General features: G+C 57.9%; 5 protein-coding genes across 5 annotated transcripts; 2 read left to right on the top strand and 3 right to left on the bottom strand.

Annotated features, from left to right (window-relative positions):
• Nucleotides 1-1,290: 1,290 nt before the first annotated feature.
• C8A04DRAFT_37837 (RNA polymerase Rpb4-domain-containing protein) lies at nucleotides 1,291-1,890 on the top strand (the record flags this gene model as incomplete). The annotated part of the gene is made up of 2 exons (XM_062784019.1): nucleotides 1,291-1,422; nucleotides 1,501-1,890. 2 exons carry the CDS (start codon nucleotides 1,291-1,293, stop codon nucleotides 1,888-1,890), a joined length of 522 nt encoding a protein of 173 aa, XP_062636331.1.
• A 100-nt stretch (nucleotides 1,891-1,990) lies between these two features.
• Nucleotides 1,991-2,705, bottom strand: C8A04DRAFT_29359 (uncharacterized protein; the record flags this gene model as incomplete). Its single annotated transcript, XM_062780986.1, has 3 exons — nucleotides 1,991-2,272; nucleotides 2,346-2,571; nucleotides 2,638-2,705. 3 exons carry the CDS (start codon nucleotides 2,703-2,705, stop codon nucleotides 1,991-1,993), a joined length of 576 nt encoding a protein of 191 aa, XP_062636332.1.
• Nucleotides 2,706-3,122: 417 nt separating this feature from the next.
• On the top strand, nucleotides 3,123-5,078 carry C8A04DRAFT_12742 (pseudouridine synthase; the record flags this gene model as incomplete). The annotated part of the gene is made up of 2 exons (XM_062777444.1): nucleotides 3,123-4,828; nucleotides 4,871-5,078. The coding sequence occupies 2 exons, from the start codon at nucleotides 3,123-3,125 to the stop codon at nucleotides 5,076-5,078; spliced, it is 1,914 nt and encodes a 637-aa protein (XP_062636333.1).
• A 54-nt stretch (nucleotides 5,079-5,132) lies between these two features.
• On the bottom strand, nucleotides 5,133-6,032 carry C8A04DRAFT_12759 (phosphatidylinositol N-acetylglucosaminyltransferase subunit gpi15; the record flags this gene model as incomplete). Its single annotated transcript, XM_062777449.1, has 2 exons — nucleotides 5,133-5,434; nucleotides 5,528-6,032. 2 exons carry the CDS (start codon nucleotides 6,030-6,032, stop codon nucleotides 5,133-5,135), a joined length of 807 nt encoding a protein of 268 aa, XP_062636334.1.
• Nucleotides 6,033-8,114: 2,082 nt separating this feature from the next.
• C8A04DRAFT_12784 (uncharacterized protein) lies at nucleotides 8,115-14,374 on the bottom strand (the record flags this gene model as incomplete). The annotated part of the gene is made up of 10 exons (XM_062777459.1): nucleotides 8,115-8,297; nucleotides 8,538-8,684; nucleotides 8,829-9,456; nucleotides 9,544-10,805; nucleotides 10,845-11,243; nucleotides 11,286-12,978; nucleotides 13,033-13,350; nucleotides 13,415-13,726; nucleotides 13,787-13,913; nucleotides 14,008-14,374. 10 exons carry the CDS (start codon nucleotides 14,372-14,374, stop codon nucleotides 8,115-8,117), a joined length of 5,436 nt encoding a protein of 1,811 aa, XP_062636335.1.
• Between the last annotated feature and the right edge of the window lie 5,565 nt (nucleotides 14,375-19,939).

A 19,939-nucleotide genomic window follows, 5' to 3' on the forward strand; every position in this document is an offset into this window, starting at 1 on the left:
AGGCGTGCAGGCGAGAGTCGGAGCTTGATGACACCTTTGATCACACTGCACGACCGATGCCGGCAGGGGGGGAAGAGAGAATTAATACGCGGTGAGGCTCTTTCGGTTGTTTTTGGCTTGACGTTGTGTTGCTCTCAGTCGAATATATCGCCGTTGCTTGACCCCGACTCTCGATCTTCAATGGTGAAATCGAGAGAGAAAAAACGTTATAGCAACACACACACACACGCATGTGCTTCCCAGGTCGGCCGGTGTTGATCGGTCGCTTAACAAAAAACTTGCCGAGGGTACCTGGGGCCTGGGATAAACCGCCTGAGCAGGAATCACGGGCCGAGCGAGGCTTTGAGTCGGTCGGCCGGGCCGGGCAGGGTGGTCGGATCAATGGGATGGGAGAAGAAGAAGGAGAAAAGAAGAAGGTGAAGAAAGAGGAGAGATCACAGGGGAACCATCTTGGAGTTAGTTGCAGAGTCAAAGAGAATCGACTAGAGAAGGCGGATTGCCGTGCGGAGCGGCAAAAGTTGGTTTGGGATGTGGGGAGGGTTAGTTCCCATGGTGTGGAAACGCGGTTTTGGCCGCGGGGCCTGGAGGAGTTAAAACAAAAAAAATTCTCTCCCTGCGGCCTTCCCCGGCGTTGGTTGCTTGGGGCACTGGGCAATACTGGGGTACTTGGCTAGGGGGCCTGCTACGCCTGCGGCCTGTGAAGAGGTCCCAGTGGTCACTCGCCTCGCCTCGTGGTTCTGTTCAACGGGCGGCCCATGAGGTTCCCAGCTTGTCAGGCCAGGTACGTACCCGTTCATGCGGTTGTTCCTTCCTTGCAGAAGGGCGGGCAATGATGGTGCGAGAATTTTTCGGCGGAGCATCAGTGCATCTGCGCTCGGTTTGATTGGCTGGAACCGCTCAATTGGATCGTGCCCTGCAGGCATGTGGAGGACCCATGGAGGGGCAGCTTTTTGTCGCCCGTTTCTGTGTCTCACGTCCAACGGTCTGACCTTGCAGCAAGTTGAAGGGACCAGACAGCCAAACAGCACAGGAGGAGTCACCTTACCGCATTTTCACATTGCGAGCTTTGGCGTGCCGGCGGCCGGTTGCTGCGCGACGAAATCAAACCGGAACCACAAGAGCCGGCTCACGCATTCTCACACCCAGATCCCGGGAATTAGAGGACAGTCAGCCATTCTGCATTGAGACTCACAGACCAACCAGAGGTCATCCACCGCCCAAAGCGATCGCTGTGAACCTTTGGGACCCGCCTCGCAGGGACGCATAGGCGGAAACAGACAAAAAGCCAAGATGAAGATTCTCGAGTCTCAAAACGCGCTTCTCTCCAACTACGAGGTCTACCAGCATATTGTCGACCAGCGCAAGCGCAACAAGACACAAGACCGGCGACTGCCCGGCAATGCCCACCATGTCCTGACCGAGGTGAGTTCTCATACTATCTCGCAAAGATCATCTCAAAAAAAAAAAAAAAAACCGAAAATAAAAACTAATAATCAACAGGTCTTCACATATCTCAGTACCAAACCCAGCCCCCTCGCCCAGCAAGAAACCACCCAAGCCTACAGCGGCGCGGCCATCGCGCAGCTGCTGGAGAAGCTGCGGGCCGCCGACCTGCCCAGCGAGCTGACCAAGGGCGAGCTGCTCTCCATCCTCAATGTGCGTCCGTCGTCTACTGCGCTTCTGAGCACGGCTATCGAGGACATGGAGGAGCGGTTCGGCGACGACGAGCAGAACACCATTGTCGAGATCATTGGGGAGGTGCTCGGCGTGGATGAGCCGAATGAGGGCGAGGCTGAGGCTGGCGCGGGTGAAGAGGATGCCGAAGGGGAGATGGATGCCGAGGGGGAAGTCGACCCGGTGCCGGTGCGGTCGGTGGAAAACGGCCTCTAAATCTCAAGGCTGACGGAGCACAAAACCCCAGGCGAGAGCCGATGAAGCCGATTCAGCTTACGGCCTGCCGGGGCGTCAGGCTCATCGCGGAACTCCCCGCTTACATAACGACGCAGCCACCTTCACTTTGCCCTCCGTCCGGGGTGGTCGTCTGCAGCGCGGTGCGGCAGAGGTCGTCAAAGGCCTCGGTCATCAATTCGCCCGTGACCGCCGAACACTCCATGTACTTGTCGACGCGCATGGCCTGCGCCGCCTGGTAACCCTCCTGCGGGTAGAGCGTGCCGTTGGGGTCGTCTTCGGTGCGCAGGTCGCGCTTGAGACCCAGCACGAGGACGGGGAGCACGTCGCTGGAGGGGAACACGGTGCGGACTTGTTTGATCCACTAGATATGCGGTGTCAGGTTTTGGTCATGTGGTGGTCATGTCGTTGGGTTGGGGGGGTTAGATTGGACGTACCACTTCTTGGAGGTTGACGAGGCTTGGCCGGTGGCTTATGTCATAACACAGAATGACCAGGTCGGGCCGGAGCAGTTTCCAGCTTTCTGGGCTGGAGGTGTCGTAAAACTCGAAGCGGTATTGGCCTTTGCGGGAGCGGATCTCGAAAACAAATGGCTGGTCCAGGTCGCGGAGGAGGGTGATGGGGGTTTGGCTGTGGAGGTTATGTCGCCCCTGGCTGATGCGTCTGTTAAGGTCATTACGGTCAGCTTTTCATGGACTTAGCGATCTTGGACATGTCCCGAGTACGTACGATAGAAATGTCGATTTTCCGCATTTTTCGTCGCCGAGCAGCAATACGGTTATGGTGTGCTCTTCCATTTTGATTAGCGCTTCACCGGTCAATGGGTTGGCCTTACTGCATAGACAGTGCCTTTCTGAACTCTTTAATACATCAAGTCCCACGCTCACCCCACAGATCTTATCAGCGATGCCAAGATCAACCCCACTAAAATTTCACACTGCGGGGCCCAGTGACAAAATCTCATAATTACAATCTTGAATTGTTCATGTTCAAAGACAAACGAGATAATCGGGTTAGGCTCATTCGATGGCCTCCTGATGAGCGCAGTTCGTAGCCGAAAGTCACTGCTCCAAGTGCAAGGCCAACTTTTGAATTCGTTTCTGTCGCGAGCGGGGCCTGTTTCTCATCGTCCCGTTTTCTCAGCTTTCTCTCATCGCCATTTTTCGCGGGGCCAGGGTTTATACTCATCAGGGTCGAACTCATCAGGGCCAAACATGGCGGACCCCAACTACGAGGACTGGTCGAGGGACCAACTCCTCGAGCGAGTCAGGGAATTGGAGGGACAGATCAAGAGTCAGACGTCCAAGCCAGAACCACCACCGCCAGCAACAACATCCACATCAACTCCAGCTCCAACTCCCACTCCAACAACGACAACAACATCGACACCACCACCACCACCACCCCCAAAAGCAACCAAACCCAAATCCTCCAAAAACAAACTCCCCAAAGCCCCCCACAACCTCCCCGCCAACAAAGCCAAAAACGCCAAACCCAGCAAACTCGACCCCTCCAAATACACCACCCGCCCCATCGCCCTCAAAATCGCCTACCTCGGTCGACGCTACGGCGGGTTCGAATACCAGCCTTCAAGCAGCGTTGCCACTGCCGCCACCAGCAGCACAACATCCACAACTACGACGACAGCAACCCCGGCGACGATTGAAGAAGCCCTCTGGCGCGCCCTAGTACGGAGCTGTCTGATCTGGCCCGAGGACCCGGCCCGCGTGGATTTCACGCCCTGGGAGTATTCTAAATGTGGAAGGACGGATAAGGGGGTGAGTGCGTTTGGACAGGTGGTGGGGATTACGGTGAGGAGTAATCGGCCCTTACCTAGGCAGGAGAAACAACCCGAGAGTACTGAGGGAGGTGAGAAGGTAGAAGGCGACGGGGATGTGAAGATGACCGAGCCGGGGGATCAAAACGACAGCGAGGAGAAACCAACAGCTAAACCCCCCTGGGACCCCATCGCAGACGAAATCAACTACCCGCGGGTCCTAAACAAGCTGCTCCCGCCTGATATCCGCGTGCTGGCCTGGGCACCGACGCTTCCGGCCAACTTCTCGGCGCGGTTTTCTTGCTGGGAGAGACAGTACCGGTATTTTTTTACGCAGCCGGCTTTTCCGCCTTTGCCTGCATTTATGGAGGGCGACAGTCATAATACGGAGAATAAATCTGGGTGGTTGGACATCAACGCAATGCGCCACGCAGCCAAGATGTTCGAGGGCGTGCACGATTTCCGCAATTTCTGCAAGCTAGACGGCGCGAAGCAGGTCGCGAGCTACAAGCGAAGGGTGTTTGAGGCAGACGTGGTGGAGGTTGAGGATACCGGGTCGGCGCTGCCGTATCTTGGCCAGCCAGAGTTCCAACCCCCCGGGACTGATTCAAAGGGGGTACACCCCAAGGTGTACTACCTACACGTCCGCGGATCAGCCTTTTTATGGCACCAAATCCGGCACATGGTCGCCATCCTCTTCCTAATCGGCCAGGGTCTCGAGCCGCCCTCGCTCGTGGCCGACCTTCTCGACATCGACAAAACCCCGCGCAAACCCAACTACGCCATGGCCGACGAAGTGCCCCTGGTGCTGTGGGACTGCATTTTCCCGCGCGCAGCGCAGACAACAGAAAGCCAGGAGGACGACCAGAAGAAGGCCGTCGACATGCAAGGCACCGACATGCACGACCCCAACGCGACAGTCGACACTGATTTGCAAGACGCGCTGGACTGGGTCTGGCTCGGCGAGGACACACCCGCCTTCCTCCACGGCGGCGGCGGTAGTGGACTAGTCGATAGCTTATGGACGACCTGGCGTGAGCACAAGATGGACGAGGTGCTGGCCAACCGACTGCTGGACACCGTCTCACGGCGGGCTGATCTGCGACGGCAGCTGGACAAGGCCGGGACGGGGACTGGCGATGCGTCCGGGTCGAAAGCGGCGCGGGGGGTGCAGGCGAAGAGGAGTAAGGGGGGCCAGATGGTGTTTGAGGGCGGGGATGGGGCGCGCGCGGCCGGGGTGTATGTGCCGGTGATGAAGAAGCAGCTGTTGGCGACGCCGCAGGAGGTGGATGATCGGTGGGCGCAGAGTAAGGGGTTTGAGAGTGCGGAGGCGATGCGGGGGACGGAGAATTGGCGGGGGGTGATTCGGGCGAGTAAGCAGGCTTCTAAATAATGAGGCCCAGAAAAAGAGAAAAAATAAATAAATAAATAAATACTCTGTATGACCTCAACCCCCTTTCCCCTTCCCCTGACTACCCTTCCCCTGACTACCCTTCCCCGTACTCCCCTGGCCGGTACTGGTACTCCCCTCCTCCAAACACCCCCTAACCCCCCTCCAAACCGCCTCCACGATCTTCCGTCTCGGCAACAACCCCGGAAACAGCACCACCACATCCTCCTCGCCCTCAACCACCACCACAAGATAATACCTCACCTCAAACCCCCGAAACGCCTCATTAATCAACACATCCCGTATCTTCTCCGTCGGTATAAACCTCGTCTCCCTGCCCCCACCGCCTCCAATCATCCCTCCTCCATTCCCATTCCCTGCCCCATTCCCAAACCAACCCCCAAAGCAGCTCCCTCCCCAGAAACCGCCTCCAGCTCCAGCTCCAGCGCCACTACAAATCTGAATCCCCAACCCCCTCAACACGAGTACCGACTCAGTCGTATGCAAAGAGCGAAACCGCACCAGCGTGGCATATAAGACAGTCATACCGGCTAGGGCCAGCGCCCAGTCGGGTAGTGGCGCCGTAAAATGGGCGAGGGTGAGACCTGCCGGGGAAAGGTGCGCGCTTGTGAGGAGGGTGGTGAGGAACAGGGGGATTTGGCCCGCGCGGAGGTGGGTTAGGGCTTCGTCTACTCCTGCCCCGTTTAACGTGTCTGGCTGGCCGGATGGGGTGTTGGGTCGAGGGGAGTTGGGTTGATTGGGGATGGCGGCAGGGTCGAAGAGAAACCGGGCGTAGAGGGTGAGGACGGCGGCTGCGGCGAGGAGGAGACGGGCGAGGTGGATGAGGAGGAAGAGCAGGCGGAGCGGGAGGTTCAGAGGCGGGCAGGTGGTGACGGTGAACTCGGCGGTTGTGGGGGAGGGCCGGCGGATGTAGAGGTGGGGGGCTGTTGTGAGCATTTTTGGGGTGTGGCCTTTGGCCTGCGCCGGGTCGGTTCTGGCTGGGTTGATTATGGGATTTGGCCGGTTTTGGTTCTCGAGATTTCTATCGAGGTGCCGAGGTCGATAGCTTGGGTCGACAAGTTCGAGTCGGGGTGGTTATTCGGCCGTGTGTCGTCTGTGGTCAATCGGTATAGCTGCACCGGGACCAGAGTCAAGCCGTGGATGCCGGCGCATCTTCTTGGTCGAGTTGTCAAGACGAAAACGAAATCGAAGTCCAAGTCGAAGTCAGTCGCGACGCGCAGTTGCAGCCGTCGTCCTTATCTAAACCAACCCTAACCCTTACCCATCGTCCAGACCCACTTCACCAGTGAGCCCCGCCCCGACAACCAGACCAGGGTATATGTATTAGGTCCAACGCGCAAAATCCCCGACTGTAATGGTCAGTTTGGATTCGGAGGCACTCGATTTTCTCGCACGCTTCTGCTCCATCCCATCAGAACACCCCCGCGGCGCCCAGCGCGAATCTTGCGGTGGCCGCCCACTCGCACGGGTAACCTGCGACTGCTGCGCGCGGCCCTAAGCAATGAAGATGACACTTGAGGGAGGCTTCACTCTGCAGAGGCATCTTCACCGTCAGATGGCGCGCTGGATTACGATGGCGGGGGTTTGGGGCTGGGTGGCGAGGAGGGGAGGTCGACTCCATTTTTCTTTTTGTCGTTTTCATGTTTTTATTTTACGAGGAGCATATCATGAGGTAGATGTGATCCTGGCGATGCGAATTATCACATTTGTAAAAAATACCAAATGTGGTGTCGCTGTCAATTGACGTTGAGGCGGTGGTCGTCACGATGAAAGTGAGGTCCATTTGACTGCCCAGAATTGCATCACGGACTACAACACTGAGCTGGCCTGAGTTGGAGCAGCGCATCTGCATCCCCATGATATCCTAAAAATAAATGCCCGGAAACATTTCTAACTCTCCTAAATTCGCTTCTACATTTTTATTTTTTATTTTATTTGCAAACACACGTGGGTTCCCGTGAAATAAAACGGCGAGTCTAGTGATTCGGCCCGTCATACTTTTGGCGGTTGACGACGGTTTCCACACAAATCTCAGCTCCAGCCCAACACTTGCAACACCAGATGCATCCACAAATCAAGTAAACAAAAACACAATCAATTCATTAACCTAAGACCAAACCAACCCTACCAAAACTATTAATCCCCCCACCGAAACGAAACACGTGCCGCGAGGCAACAATGTAGCCAGCCCATCCCTTGGTCCCATAGACCTAAGTCCACCAAGTAGCCTGATTTCTTCCTTTTGCATCACCTTTTTGTCTCCTCCTGAAGTTCCCAATCCTCAATCCAACTCGCAACAATCCATGTCCAGGTATCAATCTCCCTGTTTGGTTTCCGGCCAAGAAATGAAACGAAACGGAATGAATATCAATGTCATCAGTCATAGAGGGTGGCCTCTGTATAGTCGGAATTGAGATGAGGGTGTAGAGGGGAGATAGAGGGGAGATATAGGGGGTGAAAACATGCAAACAAACATGGAATGGAAACAAACGTGGACAGCAGAGCACAGCAAACAGGAGAGAGAGCAGTAGAGAAGTAGTAAAAGCAGAACGCAGAAACAACGCGATGCAAACGCGGTATAACGTAGGACGATGAAAGTATAAATAATCACCTAGTTGGGTGTAAAGGGTGGAAGAAAGAAGTAAAAGTAAATGCAAGAGATAAAATAGTAGAAAAATAAAAAGCGAGACCAACCGGCCACTTGAATCTCCTTCCTTGGACCCGATTCCTGTCCTTCGTCGTATCGTCCACTTATCCAAAGCCCATACCGTCCATACCGTCCCTAGCGTCCCTAGCGTCCATATCATAATCTCCATCATACCACCGCATCCTCTTATCTCATCAAGTCAACCGTCCCTTACTCCCATCTCGTCCTTATCCTCCTCTCCCAGCTCGTCCTTATCCTCCTCTCCCATCTCGTCCTTACCCTCCTTTCCCATCAACTCTACCGCCAACCCTCAACCCACACTTCTCACTCCCTCTCTCCCCGGGTATCAGTATAGCATAGCGAGCGAGGAACTAAATCATCTCACTCCGATGCAACCCCGTCCTATACTCATTCCTCCCCTCCTGCTGCGCCACCTGCGCCTGCACCTGCTGCAGCACCATCTGGCTCTGCGCGCGGTACTGGCCTTGTCCCAGCATCTGCCCTTGCCCAGCCTGCCCAGTCTGCCCTTGCCCCGGAGTTTGCTGTCCCTGCCCCTGACCAAACACCTGCTGCCCAAGAGTTTGGAGTTGCCCAGACTGTCCCGGAGGGGAGTTATGCAAACTATACGCCGGCGTCGAAACCGAAGCCGAAGCCGAAGCCGACGATTGAGAAAGCGAGTAACTATGTCCTCCATGTCCATGCCCCTGCCCATGAGAAGAAGAAACAGTCTCATACCCCTGCGTGGAATGCTGCAACCCCCCATGCTGGATCTGCATCCCACCTATCCCCCCGACCCCACTGCTCACACTCCCCCTCGTCCTACTGGCCGAACGCATCCGTTCGGTAGCGCGGGAGATACGTGCACCTAAAGAATGGTCGGCGCTGCTGCGGCCGCGGGTGTGTTGTTGTTGCTGCGCGTGGGATTGGGCTTGGGTTTGGCTCTGGGTTTGGTTTTGGGCCTGGAGCTGGGCTAGAGATTGGGAGGAGAGTTGGAAGGGGGTTTGGGAAGGGGTTTGCAAAGGCGTGTGGGATTGTTGTTGTTGTTGTTGTTGTTGTCGGGGGTTTGGTGTGGCGATGATTGGGACTGTGGCCTCGCTCGCGGTTGGGATGCGCGGTTGGGGTTGGTATTGCGCTTGGGAGAGTTGTTGCAGCTGAGGGGGGATTTGTTGGGACTGGTTGTGGTGTTGTTGAGTCGGCGAGACACCCTCTTCGTCCATCACAATCTCAATCGTCCCCGAACTCCCGCCGTACACCACCGGTTTCGGCCCGGCGAGATGTGGGAGCGGAGCCGGTGGTGGCGGGGGCGGTTGGGCAAGATGCTGGAGTTCTTTGAGCATGGGTGGGTGTGCAGGCGGAGGTGGAGGCGGGGGAGGAGGAGGAGGAGGGATCATGTTAGCGTTCGGGTTGACTCCAGCATCCTGGGACGGCCGACGCGAGGGGAACGCCGCGTCGTGTGACGGTCGCCGAGCAAGCGGCAGCGGGGGCACAACATTGATGTTAGCAGCCGACGGCCGACGTGAGTGGTGTGCAGGCTGGACGAGGTCCACAGGAGGCGCAGACATGGATCGGCCGATCTGGGCGGCCATGCGCGGCGGCGGGGTGTACACCGTCGAGGGCAGCAGCAGCGGGATATCAGTAGGCTGCTCCTCGGGGATGGGCGGAGAGCGAGAGGTGGGTGACAACCGGGTTGGTGAAGCTTGCAGCTGCGTCTGACTCTGCGTCTGAGTCTGAGACTGAGACTGAGACTGAGACTGAGACTGAGACTGAGACTGAGACTGAGACTGGAACTGGAACTGAGACTGCGTCAAAGTCTGAGACGCCGGAGCCTGGGCAAAAGTAGCCGGGATAGGCGGAACAGGCCCAGCATTCGCCGACCCCCCCTTCTCCAACATAAGCCTCATCGCCCGCGGCGTGGCCGGCAGTCCGATCAACGCCGGCCCCGACCCCCCGGGACGGTTGGCATACATGCTCCGACCCGCATTCGGATCAACGCTTGCACTGCGCGAGGGCAGGTCTTCCTTGCGCGGGGGCACATATGTGGTGCTGGGGAGTTCCATCAGCGTCGGCAGGCCTCCTCCTCCAGTCCCAGGGTTGAGCTCATCAGGATGCATAATGGGCGGCGCAGACGGCCTCCGAGCAAGGGACTTCCGCCTGGCTTCCAACTCCCGCGCGGCCGCTTCCTTCTTGAGCTGGCGCTCGTCCTTGATGACGCGCAGGTCGCCGGCGCTGTCGGTGACGAGCTGCATGGGGGCTGGAGTAGGCAGGGGCGCGCCGATCTTGCGGTCTCGGTCTTTTTTCTCTCGGGCGGTTTCTCTGGTCGACCAGGCTGATGTTGATCGGACTGATACGGGCGAGGTCAGGCCTTCGCGGAGGGTCTCGCCGGTGGTTGTGTTGGTGGCAGTGGTGGTCCGGCTTGCGCGGCTGGTACTCCGGTTGTTACGTCTCCGGAACCGTTCTTGCGCTTCGACAGCCTGGCGGTAGTCCTCGTCGTCGTCGGACCCATAATAGTGACCCTGGCCCTGTGCCTGGGTAGCCGACATGGGCTGGGGAGACGAAGGCGACCTATTTCCCGCGCGGAGGTCCAATGCCTGCGGGACTTTGCGAGCTTCCCGATCGGTACTCCGCGTCCGGCTCGTCGCTCGGCCGGTGCTAGTGCCTCGGGCGCGGGACCGTGATCGAGATGTGTTGTGTGTCCGCCGACCAGAGACGGAATGCCCCGACACAGAATGCCCAGAAACCGAGTACCCATCCCGCGGCGTAGCCAGATTGATCAAATCCTCAGGCGACATCGGCACGGGCGACTTGGGTGACCGCTTGCCGCCAGCAGGGGTATAACTCCGCTGGGCCGCGCGACCACGAGATTCTCCCCGGCTGGCGTTGTTCTCCCTGCGGGTGCGGCTGCTCTCACGGGTGTGTGTGGCGGTCGAGGCTGTCGTCGTGCTGCGTCCGTCCCGGCTGCTGCCGCGGGGTTGTTGTTGTGACCGCTTGCTCTGCTGTGTCGCGGCGTCCAAGCTGTGGATGTAATCGTCTAGACTCTTCCCCTGGTCCTTCTCGAGGCCCTTCTCGAGGCCCTTCTCCTGGGCTCTATACCTCCGTCCCACAACACTGCTCGTCCCGGACAGCGCACTAGACGCGACACTCACCGAGCTCGCCACCGACCCGGCAACCGACCCAGGCCCGCGTCGTCGCGACGGCCAGTGGTACCGCACCGATGAGTTAGCCGACGGTTCAGGGGAGGTCACGGTCCCCCCCTCAGGCAGCGAGTCCTTGAACCCGGGCAGGGACAGGTCCAGACCGGTAGGAATACGGCTGCGCGAGCCGTTGCGTCGGGCGTTGGCTGCCGTGTCCATGAGGGCGCTGATGGCAGCGGGCGAGGGGGAAGGCGGGGGATGGTTCCTGGTTCTTTGGCTGTGGCCGGTATGGTTATCCTTAACCAACCGCGGACTGGCCGTGTTGGGCCGGGCGCGTTCGAGGTTGCGGCTGTTTTCTTGCATCTGCGTCTGCATCTGCGTCTGCATCTGGGTCTGCTGCTGCATATGCACATCGATCGACTGGAAAGCGTTCGCATACGGATCACCATCCCGCGCAATGGCCGTCAACAAATCCCGGTTGCCCGAATCCGGCGCTTCACCGATTGACGGTAGTCGCTGACGGCCGAACCCATGGCCGGGCCGGGCTGATGCGGGCGTATTAAACTGGCTGCGGTTCCCGCGGAGAATGGCCGTGGCCGGGTCGGCGTCGTCGTCATTGTCATCATCCCGAACATCGTCATCATCGTGATAACCACCCACCGCCGTCCGCACAACCGGCGTCTTGCCATCGTCGACATGCGTCAACAACTTGTTCTTTCCCAGCCCTTGCTGCCCTTGTCCCGACCCCCCAAACGAAGTAATCAACTTCAACGACGCATTCTTCGCCACACTCCTCTGCGGCCCATGATTCATCACCGGCGGCGACAGCGGCGGACTGGCCAATTCCGCCCCCGGACTCACAGCCGCATTCCCACCAGCATGAACAGCCTGCCCAATACTGGGAAAACTCAACTGCTGCGCACTCGGCGAAGTCCACGGCTCCGTCGACTCCCTTCCGGTACACGCAAAACACCTTATCGCCAACTGCTGCTGGCCATGCTGCACCGCCCACTCACCCCATTTCTTCACAATCTGCTCCTGGCGCTCCCACGCCGCCGGGAAAAACAGACACGTCAGCAGCAGCGCCTCCATGTGTTTCTTATGCGAGACGTAGATCTCCACCGCGTCGTTGTGGTCACCCAACCCGACCATGATGGTCGCTGCGGCGTGGACGTCGCCGCTTTCGAGCAAGCGGCGGACATACGCCCGGCCGAGTTTGTGTTGGGCGGAGGAAGGGGAGGAACCGGGGCCGTTGGCGCCGCTGATGCCGCTGAGCGCGAGGAGCATCCAGTCGGAGGAGGTCATGTGTTCGGATCCCATGGCCATGATGTCGGCTGCGTCGGTGTCTTCGAGGTCGCCGAGCCATTTAGCCAGTAAGATGCGGTTGGTTGAGCCGGGTGGGTGGCGCGCCATTTCGTCGCGGACTAGTTCGTCGACGTCGCGGTGCCAGCCGAAGATGGTGCTGAGCATTTGTTTGCGCAGGTCGTCGTTGGTGAGCCGGCTGGGGTCGGAGGAGAAGGGGGCTTTGTAGGGGACGTCGGCCAGGCGGGATTTGGTGAATTGGAAGAGGTCGGTTGCCCGGGGTTGTTGGGGTTGTGGTGGTTGTGGTGGTTGTTGTTGAGGGGTGTGAGACTGCGAGCGGGACTGGGACACGTCCGGGCTTTGCGGGATCTCATTGCGTAGTCGAGATGGCCGTCGCGCCGTGCTGTGGTACTGGTGGCCTCCCTGCGCAGCGCTGCTCCCGACAGAGATCGAGCTCGTCGTCGACATCGACTCCCGCTGATTGTGTCTCTGCGACCCCTGAGTTTGAGAATACCCCCTTAGCCGCGACGACGGCGCAACCCCCGACCGCAGCGATGACCCGGCCGAGATGTACGTGTTCTCCGTCATGCCCCGCGATACCATTGACTCGGCATACCCAACACCACCTCCTCCTCCTCGCCGAGCCGCCTGCTGCGACGTCGACGACGAGATCGACACCGTCGACCGCGAGATGTTGGACGCCGGCGTCGTCGGCCGGTACGCCTCTGTGTCCGACGACTCCCGATCGCTCTGCTGGAGGAACCGAGCCAGCGGCGAGCGGTCATCCACACCATGATGGTCCCTCGTTAGCTGGTCCCTTGGGTCTTCGCTCACAGCCCCCCCCTCGCTTTCCGACATGTCACTCGGCCGGAACGCAATCTGCACGTCTGTGTTATTAATTTCAGGAGTACCCGCAAGCACCTGCTGGTCCAGGCTCTGCTGCTTGTCTTCCAGCGAGATGGGCGGCGACGGAGGCAGCAGGTTGGCCGGGTGTTGCACGTTCTGCACCATCATGGCGGGGGAGTTGAGGTCGAACTGCTGCACTGTGTTGTGCGGGCCGAGCGTGAACAACGCCGCGCCGGGGCCGTACACAGCCAGTCCGCGGATAGCCTCGAGCGTTGGGATCGTGTCGTATGTGACGTGTTTCGTGCGGACGTCCCATGAGATTGTTTCTCTGTTTTTGTTAGTATCAGTATCGGTATCTCCCTAAACTCTGAAGAGAAAGAGAGAGAACGTACGCCTCAGAAAACTGCACAATCCTCCCGTTCTTGGACCACCCCATCCAATTCGGCCCCGTCAGATAATTCTCTGTCCTTTTCAGAATCCGCACAATCTTGGCCGGGTCGTCCGAGCTGTACGCCTTCGATACGCTCCACACCCGCAAGTCACCATCATTAGTCTGCACCGCCAGCATGTCCGACTTGGACCGCACCGACGACGCGTGCCACGAGAGCGTCACGATCGGTGACGGCCCGCGGGAGGTGGTCAGGTTGTGAAGGATTGTGAAGCGTGGTTGGAGAGTGGCGATGAGGAGGGAGCCGTTTTGGTAGCTTTTTGTTTGTTAATATGTTACGATATTCAATGCAATATTATAGAAAGAGAATACACACCCGATGGCAAACGTCCGGCAGTCGGCCGCCGGTGAGATGGCCGTAATCGCAATCTGGTCGATCGTCCGCGCCGACAGGTGTTCTGATGTCGTCGGCTCGAAAAGGATAACGTTGCCCTGTGAGTTACCTGTCCCGAGTTAGCCCTTTCCTTTCCATTCCCTTCCCTTTCCCGTCAAATCGCCCCAAAAAGGGGGGAGGAAGAGTAAAGAAGAAAAACCTACCAAAAGCCACATTCCCATTCCGCATCCAAGCAGCACACGTCAAATTCTCATACGACGCAAACCTTGCGACCTCATCCCCCGTCAACAAATCCCACACAATCGCCGTCTGCCCCGCATCATAGCTCACCACCAACCTCCCCGCTCCAATATCACTGTGATTATCCACCGCCACCAGCTGCACCTCCTCCGCGTGCCGCGCAAACCGCCGTTCGATCGCCAGCGTGTCGTAGTGGCAGCATACGACCGAGGTCCCCTGCGCGTAGAGGAACATGGACGCTGTCGCGGCGCAGGGCTCGAAGTAGCGGCCGACTGTGGTGTTGTTGTTGGCGCTGCCGGTGCGTGGTGGGGGGGAAGGGTTGGCGGACATGGTTGGGTAGCCGACGCTGCCGCCGGGTAGTCGGGATTTGTCGTAGGTGGTTGTGGAGGTGGTATTGGTGTTGGAGCCGGCGCGGCCTCGGGGGTGTTGTTGTTGGCGTTGTTGGTAATACGCCGAGGACGACATGGTGGCGAATTAAGGCACGTAGCCGTCGTTCTCTCAGGTTGGGTTGTGAGTGCTACCTGAGCAGGTAAGATGGGGGTTAGTTTACGAAGCCATACAACAACACCATAATAGACGTCGAGGTAGAAGACGACGATAACACACCTCAAGCAAGACCACCCACTGGATCGTGAAGGTGGCAGAACCAGACCGAGGTTACCCAATCCGATCCCCAACCATTCCTGGACCGTGGTCCGTCTCTCGACTCGTCTGTCGTCTACCGTCCGCTCCACCGTCTCGTTCGTCGCTCTCGATGCCTTTCTTCCGAATCCCTATAACAATACCCAGCGTCCGCCCGTCGTCTGCGGCATGGGTCGATCCGCTTGCGCAGTACAATGTTCAATGTCGTCGGGCTGTTGTCTCGAAGATCGTCCCTGGCTGTCCGTCTAATCTGTGTCAGTCTCGGTAAAATAATAAAAACAAGAGACAGCTGGATATGTTTGCGCTGCTGCTACTGGACAATGGCGTTGTTGTCTCTGGATGAGCAACTCACGAAAAAGAAGGAGCCCGAAAACAGCACGGGGGCGTTTTGTTTCTCGCAGGGGTAACTGCGGTGGTGGGAGAAAAAAAAGACGGGATGAGGAGGTGGGTTTTCCAGACGAGGGTATGGGGAGGAGGAGTGTGGGTAAGTTATTGGTATGGGGTGGGTGTGAGTGTGGGCGTGGGCGTGGGAATGGGAATGGACGTGGACTGGGGATGGGGGTCTTGGTATTCGTGCTTTGCTTCCGTGCTTGCTTCGTGCTTCCTGCTCGGCCGCACGGTTGCACCGGGGAAGCGGATGCCGCCGTTGACGCAGGAGAGGAAAAGGGACCCAATGTAGGCAAGGGGGGTGCAGTGCAGTGCAGTGCAGTGCAATGCAGCTCAACGCAGGACAACCTGGCCGCTAAACTTATGGGGGCGGCAAAGATAAGTCTCCTCACCCGTCCTCTCCTCAGAATGCTCTCTCTCCCCTTTCCTTTCAGGGGGGAAAGAATGGCAGCACCCGAAGCGCTCAACCTGTGCCCTCTCTCTGCCCCGGCGCTTGTCGAGCGGCAAAGACGCTGCCCAGAGTGGGCGGGTGGATATAACAACAACAAGCAGCAACGACAGCAGCAACAGCGAATAAAGTCAAAAAAAGGAAACGGGCACTGTACCGGCCTGTCTGAGGCGTCGTCCGTGAACTGCGCCTCCGGATCAACACTTGCCAGCGAGCTCTCCTCTCCCGGTGCTGGTCTCTGGTTTGTTCCTTTTGTGGCTCTTTTTGAAGACACACACACACACCAGCGCATGCACGACGTGAGTCAACCTGACGAGGATGGCGTTGCAGAAGGCGGCGAAAAAGAGGTGACTACTGTGTCGTCCTGCGTAGGGTGGGAAAAAAAGGGAACGAAGAAAAAACAGTCCGGAATGTGGGAATCCAGTGTTGCCACGAGGAATGGCGGGTGTGAGGTGTGCATGTGTGTCCCTGTGAGAGGTGTGTGCCGGAAAATAAGACGACCCCCCCAGCCATCGCCAGGCGCTTAAATCGGATGGACTCGACCAAGCGGGCCACTCGACGGGCTGCCACTGGACCAAATGCCCAAGCACCCAAGCCAGTGAGAACATGAGGGACATATAAGATGAAAAACCCCCTGTTTTTTTCCTGCTCTCATCCTGCCATGCTGGCTTTCTCCCGTCTCGCTTCTCTCCAGTAAATCTGACCTTCCTCCCACTGTCCTACATAGTCATCCTCCCCGCTTCCCTCAAAGCCTCTCTTTCGCTTGCCACCGATTTGCGCGAATCTGAGAGCGCAGGTGCAGGACGACCAGGGGGTTCTCCGGACCATGGGGCACAATGGAGGGGTTAACAGAGGTTCAGAGGTTCTGTGCTTCCCTGGTCCAGTGGTTCCGCGGGGGTGCTGCAGGGAAAAAATAGAGAGAAAATGATGCCCAGGCGCATCGACAGGGGGAGGAGCGGGAACTCGAATGGACAGTGGAGCCGGGGTGTTCTGTCGAGTGAGCATGGCGGGCTTGCGCTTGGGGCTGGAAGACCCTGGTCCGCAGGAACGCAAGCAAGGACTCGCAACTCGCAAACGTGAGAGTGACCTTCGATCTGGCACTGTCACTGGTGGGCGGGCTCGGTAGCGGTCCTGGATTGGGTTCGAACACTCATCCTTTTGGCTTGCATGGCAGCATCCGTAGTGGCCGATGCCCAGCGTTCATGGGAACATCAATATTTGCCATAATTAGGCCGCTGGGAGCAGCCAAAGCCAGCGTTGGACGCCATCCGCATGACCCTTCTCTCTGCGGCGTCGTCCGATGCCAAACCTCAAGCCAGCCCCCGGTTCATGTTGGACGACCGGTCGGTCCCCTTTCTACCGGTTGATGATCTCAAAGCAAGAAGCCCCTGGGCACGGCTCGGGGCCGAGAATCTAGTTGTTGAAGAAACCTGCGCGAACAGAAGCCGGATGCTGAACCCCAAAGGTTTTCACAGGTCAAGTCACACGTACGAAGTAGTGTACACACAACTGAACGTGGGAAAATCCGTACTGTGCGGGCAATGGCGCCGGGGTGTTCCCGTTGCGGCCCGTTCTGCGTGCCTTTGCTTCTTGGGGGAGAATTGGAGAGTTTGCCGCACTGGTCGAGGTCGAATTGGTCGAAGCGCGCAAAGAGAGGCCGGATGTCCAGGAACCTGGCTCCCTGAACAGCGGTTCCTGGCCCAGCGAGGTTGCAACGATCTGCAGCCGGGACCTCGCCCCGCAGCACCAGCACCAGCACCAGCACCAGCAGCAAAGCCAGCAATAGCAAAACAATGGAAGCTGTGCCGTTCATGTTCGGGAAGCGGGAAGCGGGAAGAGAGCAAGTCAGTGAATAGTGGATATTGGGGAAGCGGTTGCACTGCTCTTTTCCTATTTTGCTGCTTTTGCTGAATCCTGTGCTCGCTTCCAAACTCTGTTTTTCCACCTTTTGTTTTTTCGCGGGCTCGCCATTTTCGTCTCCTCAATCAGTGTTCCATCGCTCCGGAATAGCGGTGGACCGATTATCGGGTCCGGGCAGGCAGTCTCCGTAGTCTCGTCTCACCTCCTTTGAGTCCTCTGCGGCCATTCGTGAACCTCGCAAAGTGAGTGGTCGGTGGTAGCTCAAGCGTGGTTCCTGGATTTTTGGCGAACTTGGGGAGATTCGCAGATTCAGCATGTGGTTGGCTGTGGTGTGGGGGAGGGGACAAGAACGGCCGGCGGGGAGAAGTGGGGCACCACACCTGAGGGCAAGGGTCCTAAGCGCCCCGCCTGGCGATTGGCCCGTAAATCCCTGCCCTGCAGCCAATCACTGCTGCTATCACCGTGCTCGCAGGGATCTGGTCGCCATCCCGCCCTCGATCTTTCGACCTTTCAAGACCTCGAGCCGAACCATTGAGCCTTTGTTGCCCTTCGTCATTGTTCGCTCGAGTCGCTTCTTTTCTCGAGATTCCGACAATGGCCGTTGATTCTATGCTCGGGACCGTCCCTGGGTCATTCTCAAACCAAACTTTGTTACAGACCAGGGAATTTTGTGCAACGCAAAGATTTGTTTCACGTTCAAGCCCTTTCCCGTGATAAGCCCACTTATACGGTTTTCGCTGTATACTGCAGTGTATTCTGTAAAAACCAACCCCGGCCGGGCCGTCAAGATTTACAGTCACCTGCCCGCCTGTTCTCCAACAAGTTTCCATCCAAGTTCCGCTCTCTTCAACCCTCTTCTGACCCTTGTTTGTCCGTTTCAAGTTCAGCCCTGACACATCACATGCGTGCCATTTGCAAGGGATAAAAACACATCGTGATCATAACAAGGCGAAATGTATTAGGTGGGTTGGGGGCACGGAAAGTTGGAGCTGAGAAGGGCTGCTTGAATGCGAAACTGGCTGAGAGTGCTGCTGAGTCTTCTGAAACCCCCAAATCCAATTCAAACTCGGACGTGCCACACCCCCACTGCCTCGATCTGCAGGCCGCTCGGTGCTCGCTGCAGCACTCTACCTGAGGGACCGGCTTCCATCAACATGAGGGACCACAGATGAAGTCGCAGACAAACTGCAACTGTGCACTGCGTTGTGCACTTTTTCCAACGGCGGCCTGCGATAACGTCAATTCCCATCTCGTCCCTCTGATTCGAGCTCAACAAAAACACTTGCAGCATGGCCGCCCTCGAAATGCACAACATCGGCCCCAATCATGTCCACTACACGTGCCCCCCTTTCTCCAGATCTGTGTTCGACGGCGTCAACGTTCGCCCATCACCACCAACGGCTTTGCAGCTGCGAGGTCTGATTCGTCTTCGCCATTTGGACGGAGACACCCCTTTCAAGCCATGGTTTCCAAATCGTCGAATCCGAGCCCCGAATGGCTCTTTCAACACGCACTAAAACACGTTGTCGCGTTTCTAGAACGCGACCAAGTTTGACTTCCGACCCCCCCAAGCCCCCCATACTATGCTGTTACGACCTGCTAGTGGGTGTTCGGTAACCCGTCAAGCCCCGTCCACTGCTCGTGTTCTGTATGTCCGCCACCCCAATGCGTCGGCTGGCATCAGAAATATATTTGACCAGCTGCAGGCACGGCGCACTGACAAAGCAATGGAACCCAAAACAGCACCTCTGGTTGGGTTAGGCCGGACCCTCGGGTCCTGACGAAACCTCACCACTCCCTCCTCTATCCCCGAGTCCCCTCCCCCCTTCAGCCAATTCCACCACTCGCCATTTCCAGGAAATGATAAGTTCATGCTCGTCGCGCGGAACTCGACGCTGGGTACATATATCCTGCATCAACATATGGAGATCCCCATTATCCCCACGCGGCCGCGAGCTGTGGCCGCGCTGCACACTTCACAAACCCCCCAAACCCACTCCCCACGTTCCCGCCGCAATGAATACTTGGCCGGTGGTATGGGCCAGCCGGCCCATACCCGACCGCTGGGACCGACGGTCCTATGGAAGCCCCGAGATGGGCTGGCTCGGCTAGCTGGCTTGGGTAGGCCGTGGGGAAAGTGCGCTTTTGTGTTGCGCAACGTGCTCGGCTTGTGTTGCCACCACCACACGCTAAGAGGTCCCTCCCATTCTCGCCCATTGATCGAGCAAAGCGAAGCCCTCCTTCCCCCTTTCTCGGGAGCCAGCCCGGAACCAGTCACGGCCCCGCGTCCCCTGACATGGAGCCGTATATGCTGTCCGACATTAAGAAACTTTTTAAGTGTGTGCATGCATGCATTGGCATGCATCACCCAGTTACCGCCGGTCAAGTCGTCTTAGTGTGTAGTACCATCTCATGCTCATGGACACCGCGAATGAGGCCCGACATGTTGCCCAATTCCCCACTGCACTGCTTCTGGAAGGCTCACGGCATATGGGTACGGCATACGGGTATCGTCGTGCGGGAGCTTGGGGTTCCCGCGGCGCGCATATTCGCGGCGG

Source organism: Dichotomopilus funicola (genome assembly GCF_033296635.1).
Source record: "Dichotomopilus funicola strain CBS 141.50 unplaced genomic scaffold C8A04scaffold_38, whole genome shotgun sequence".
NCBI classification, from domain to species: Eukaryota; Fungi; Ascomycota; class Sordariomycetes; order Sordariales; family Chaetomiaceae; genus Dichotomopilus; species Dichotomopilus funicola.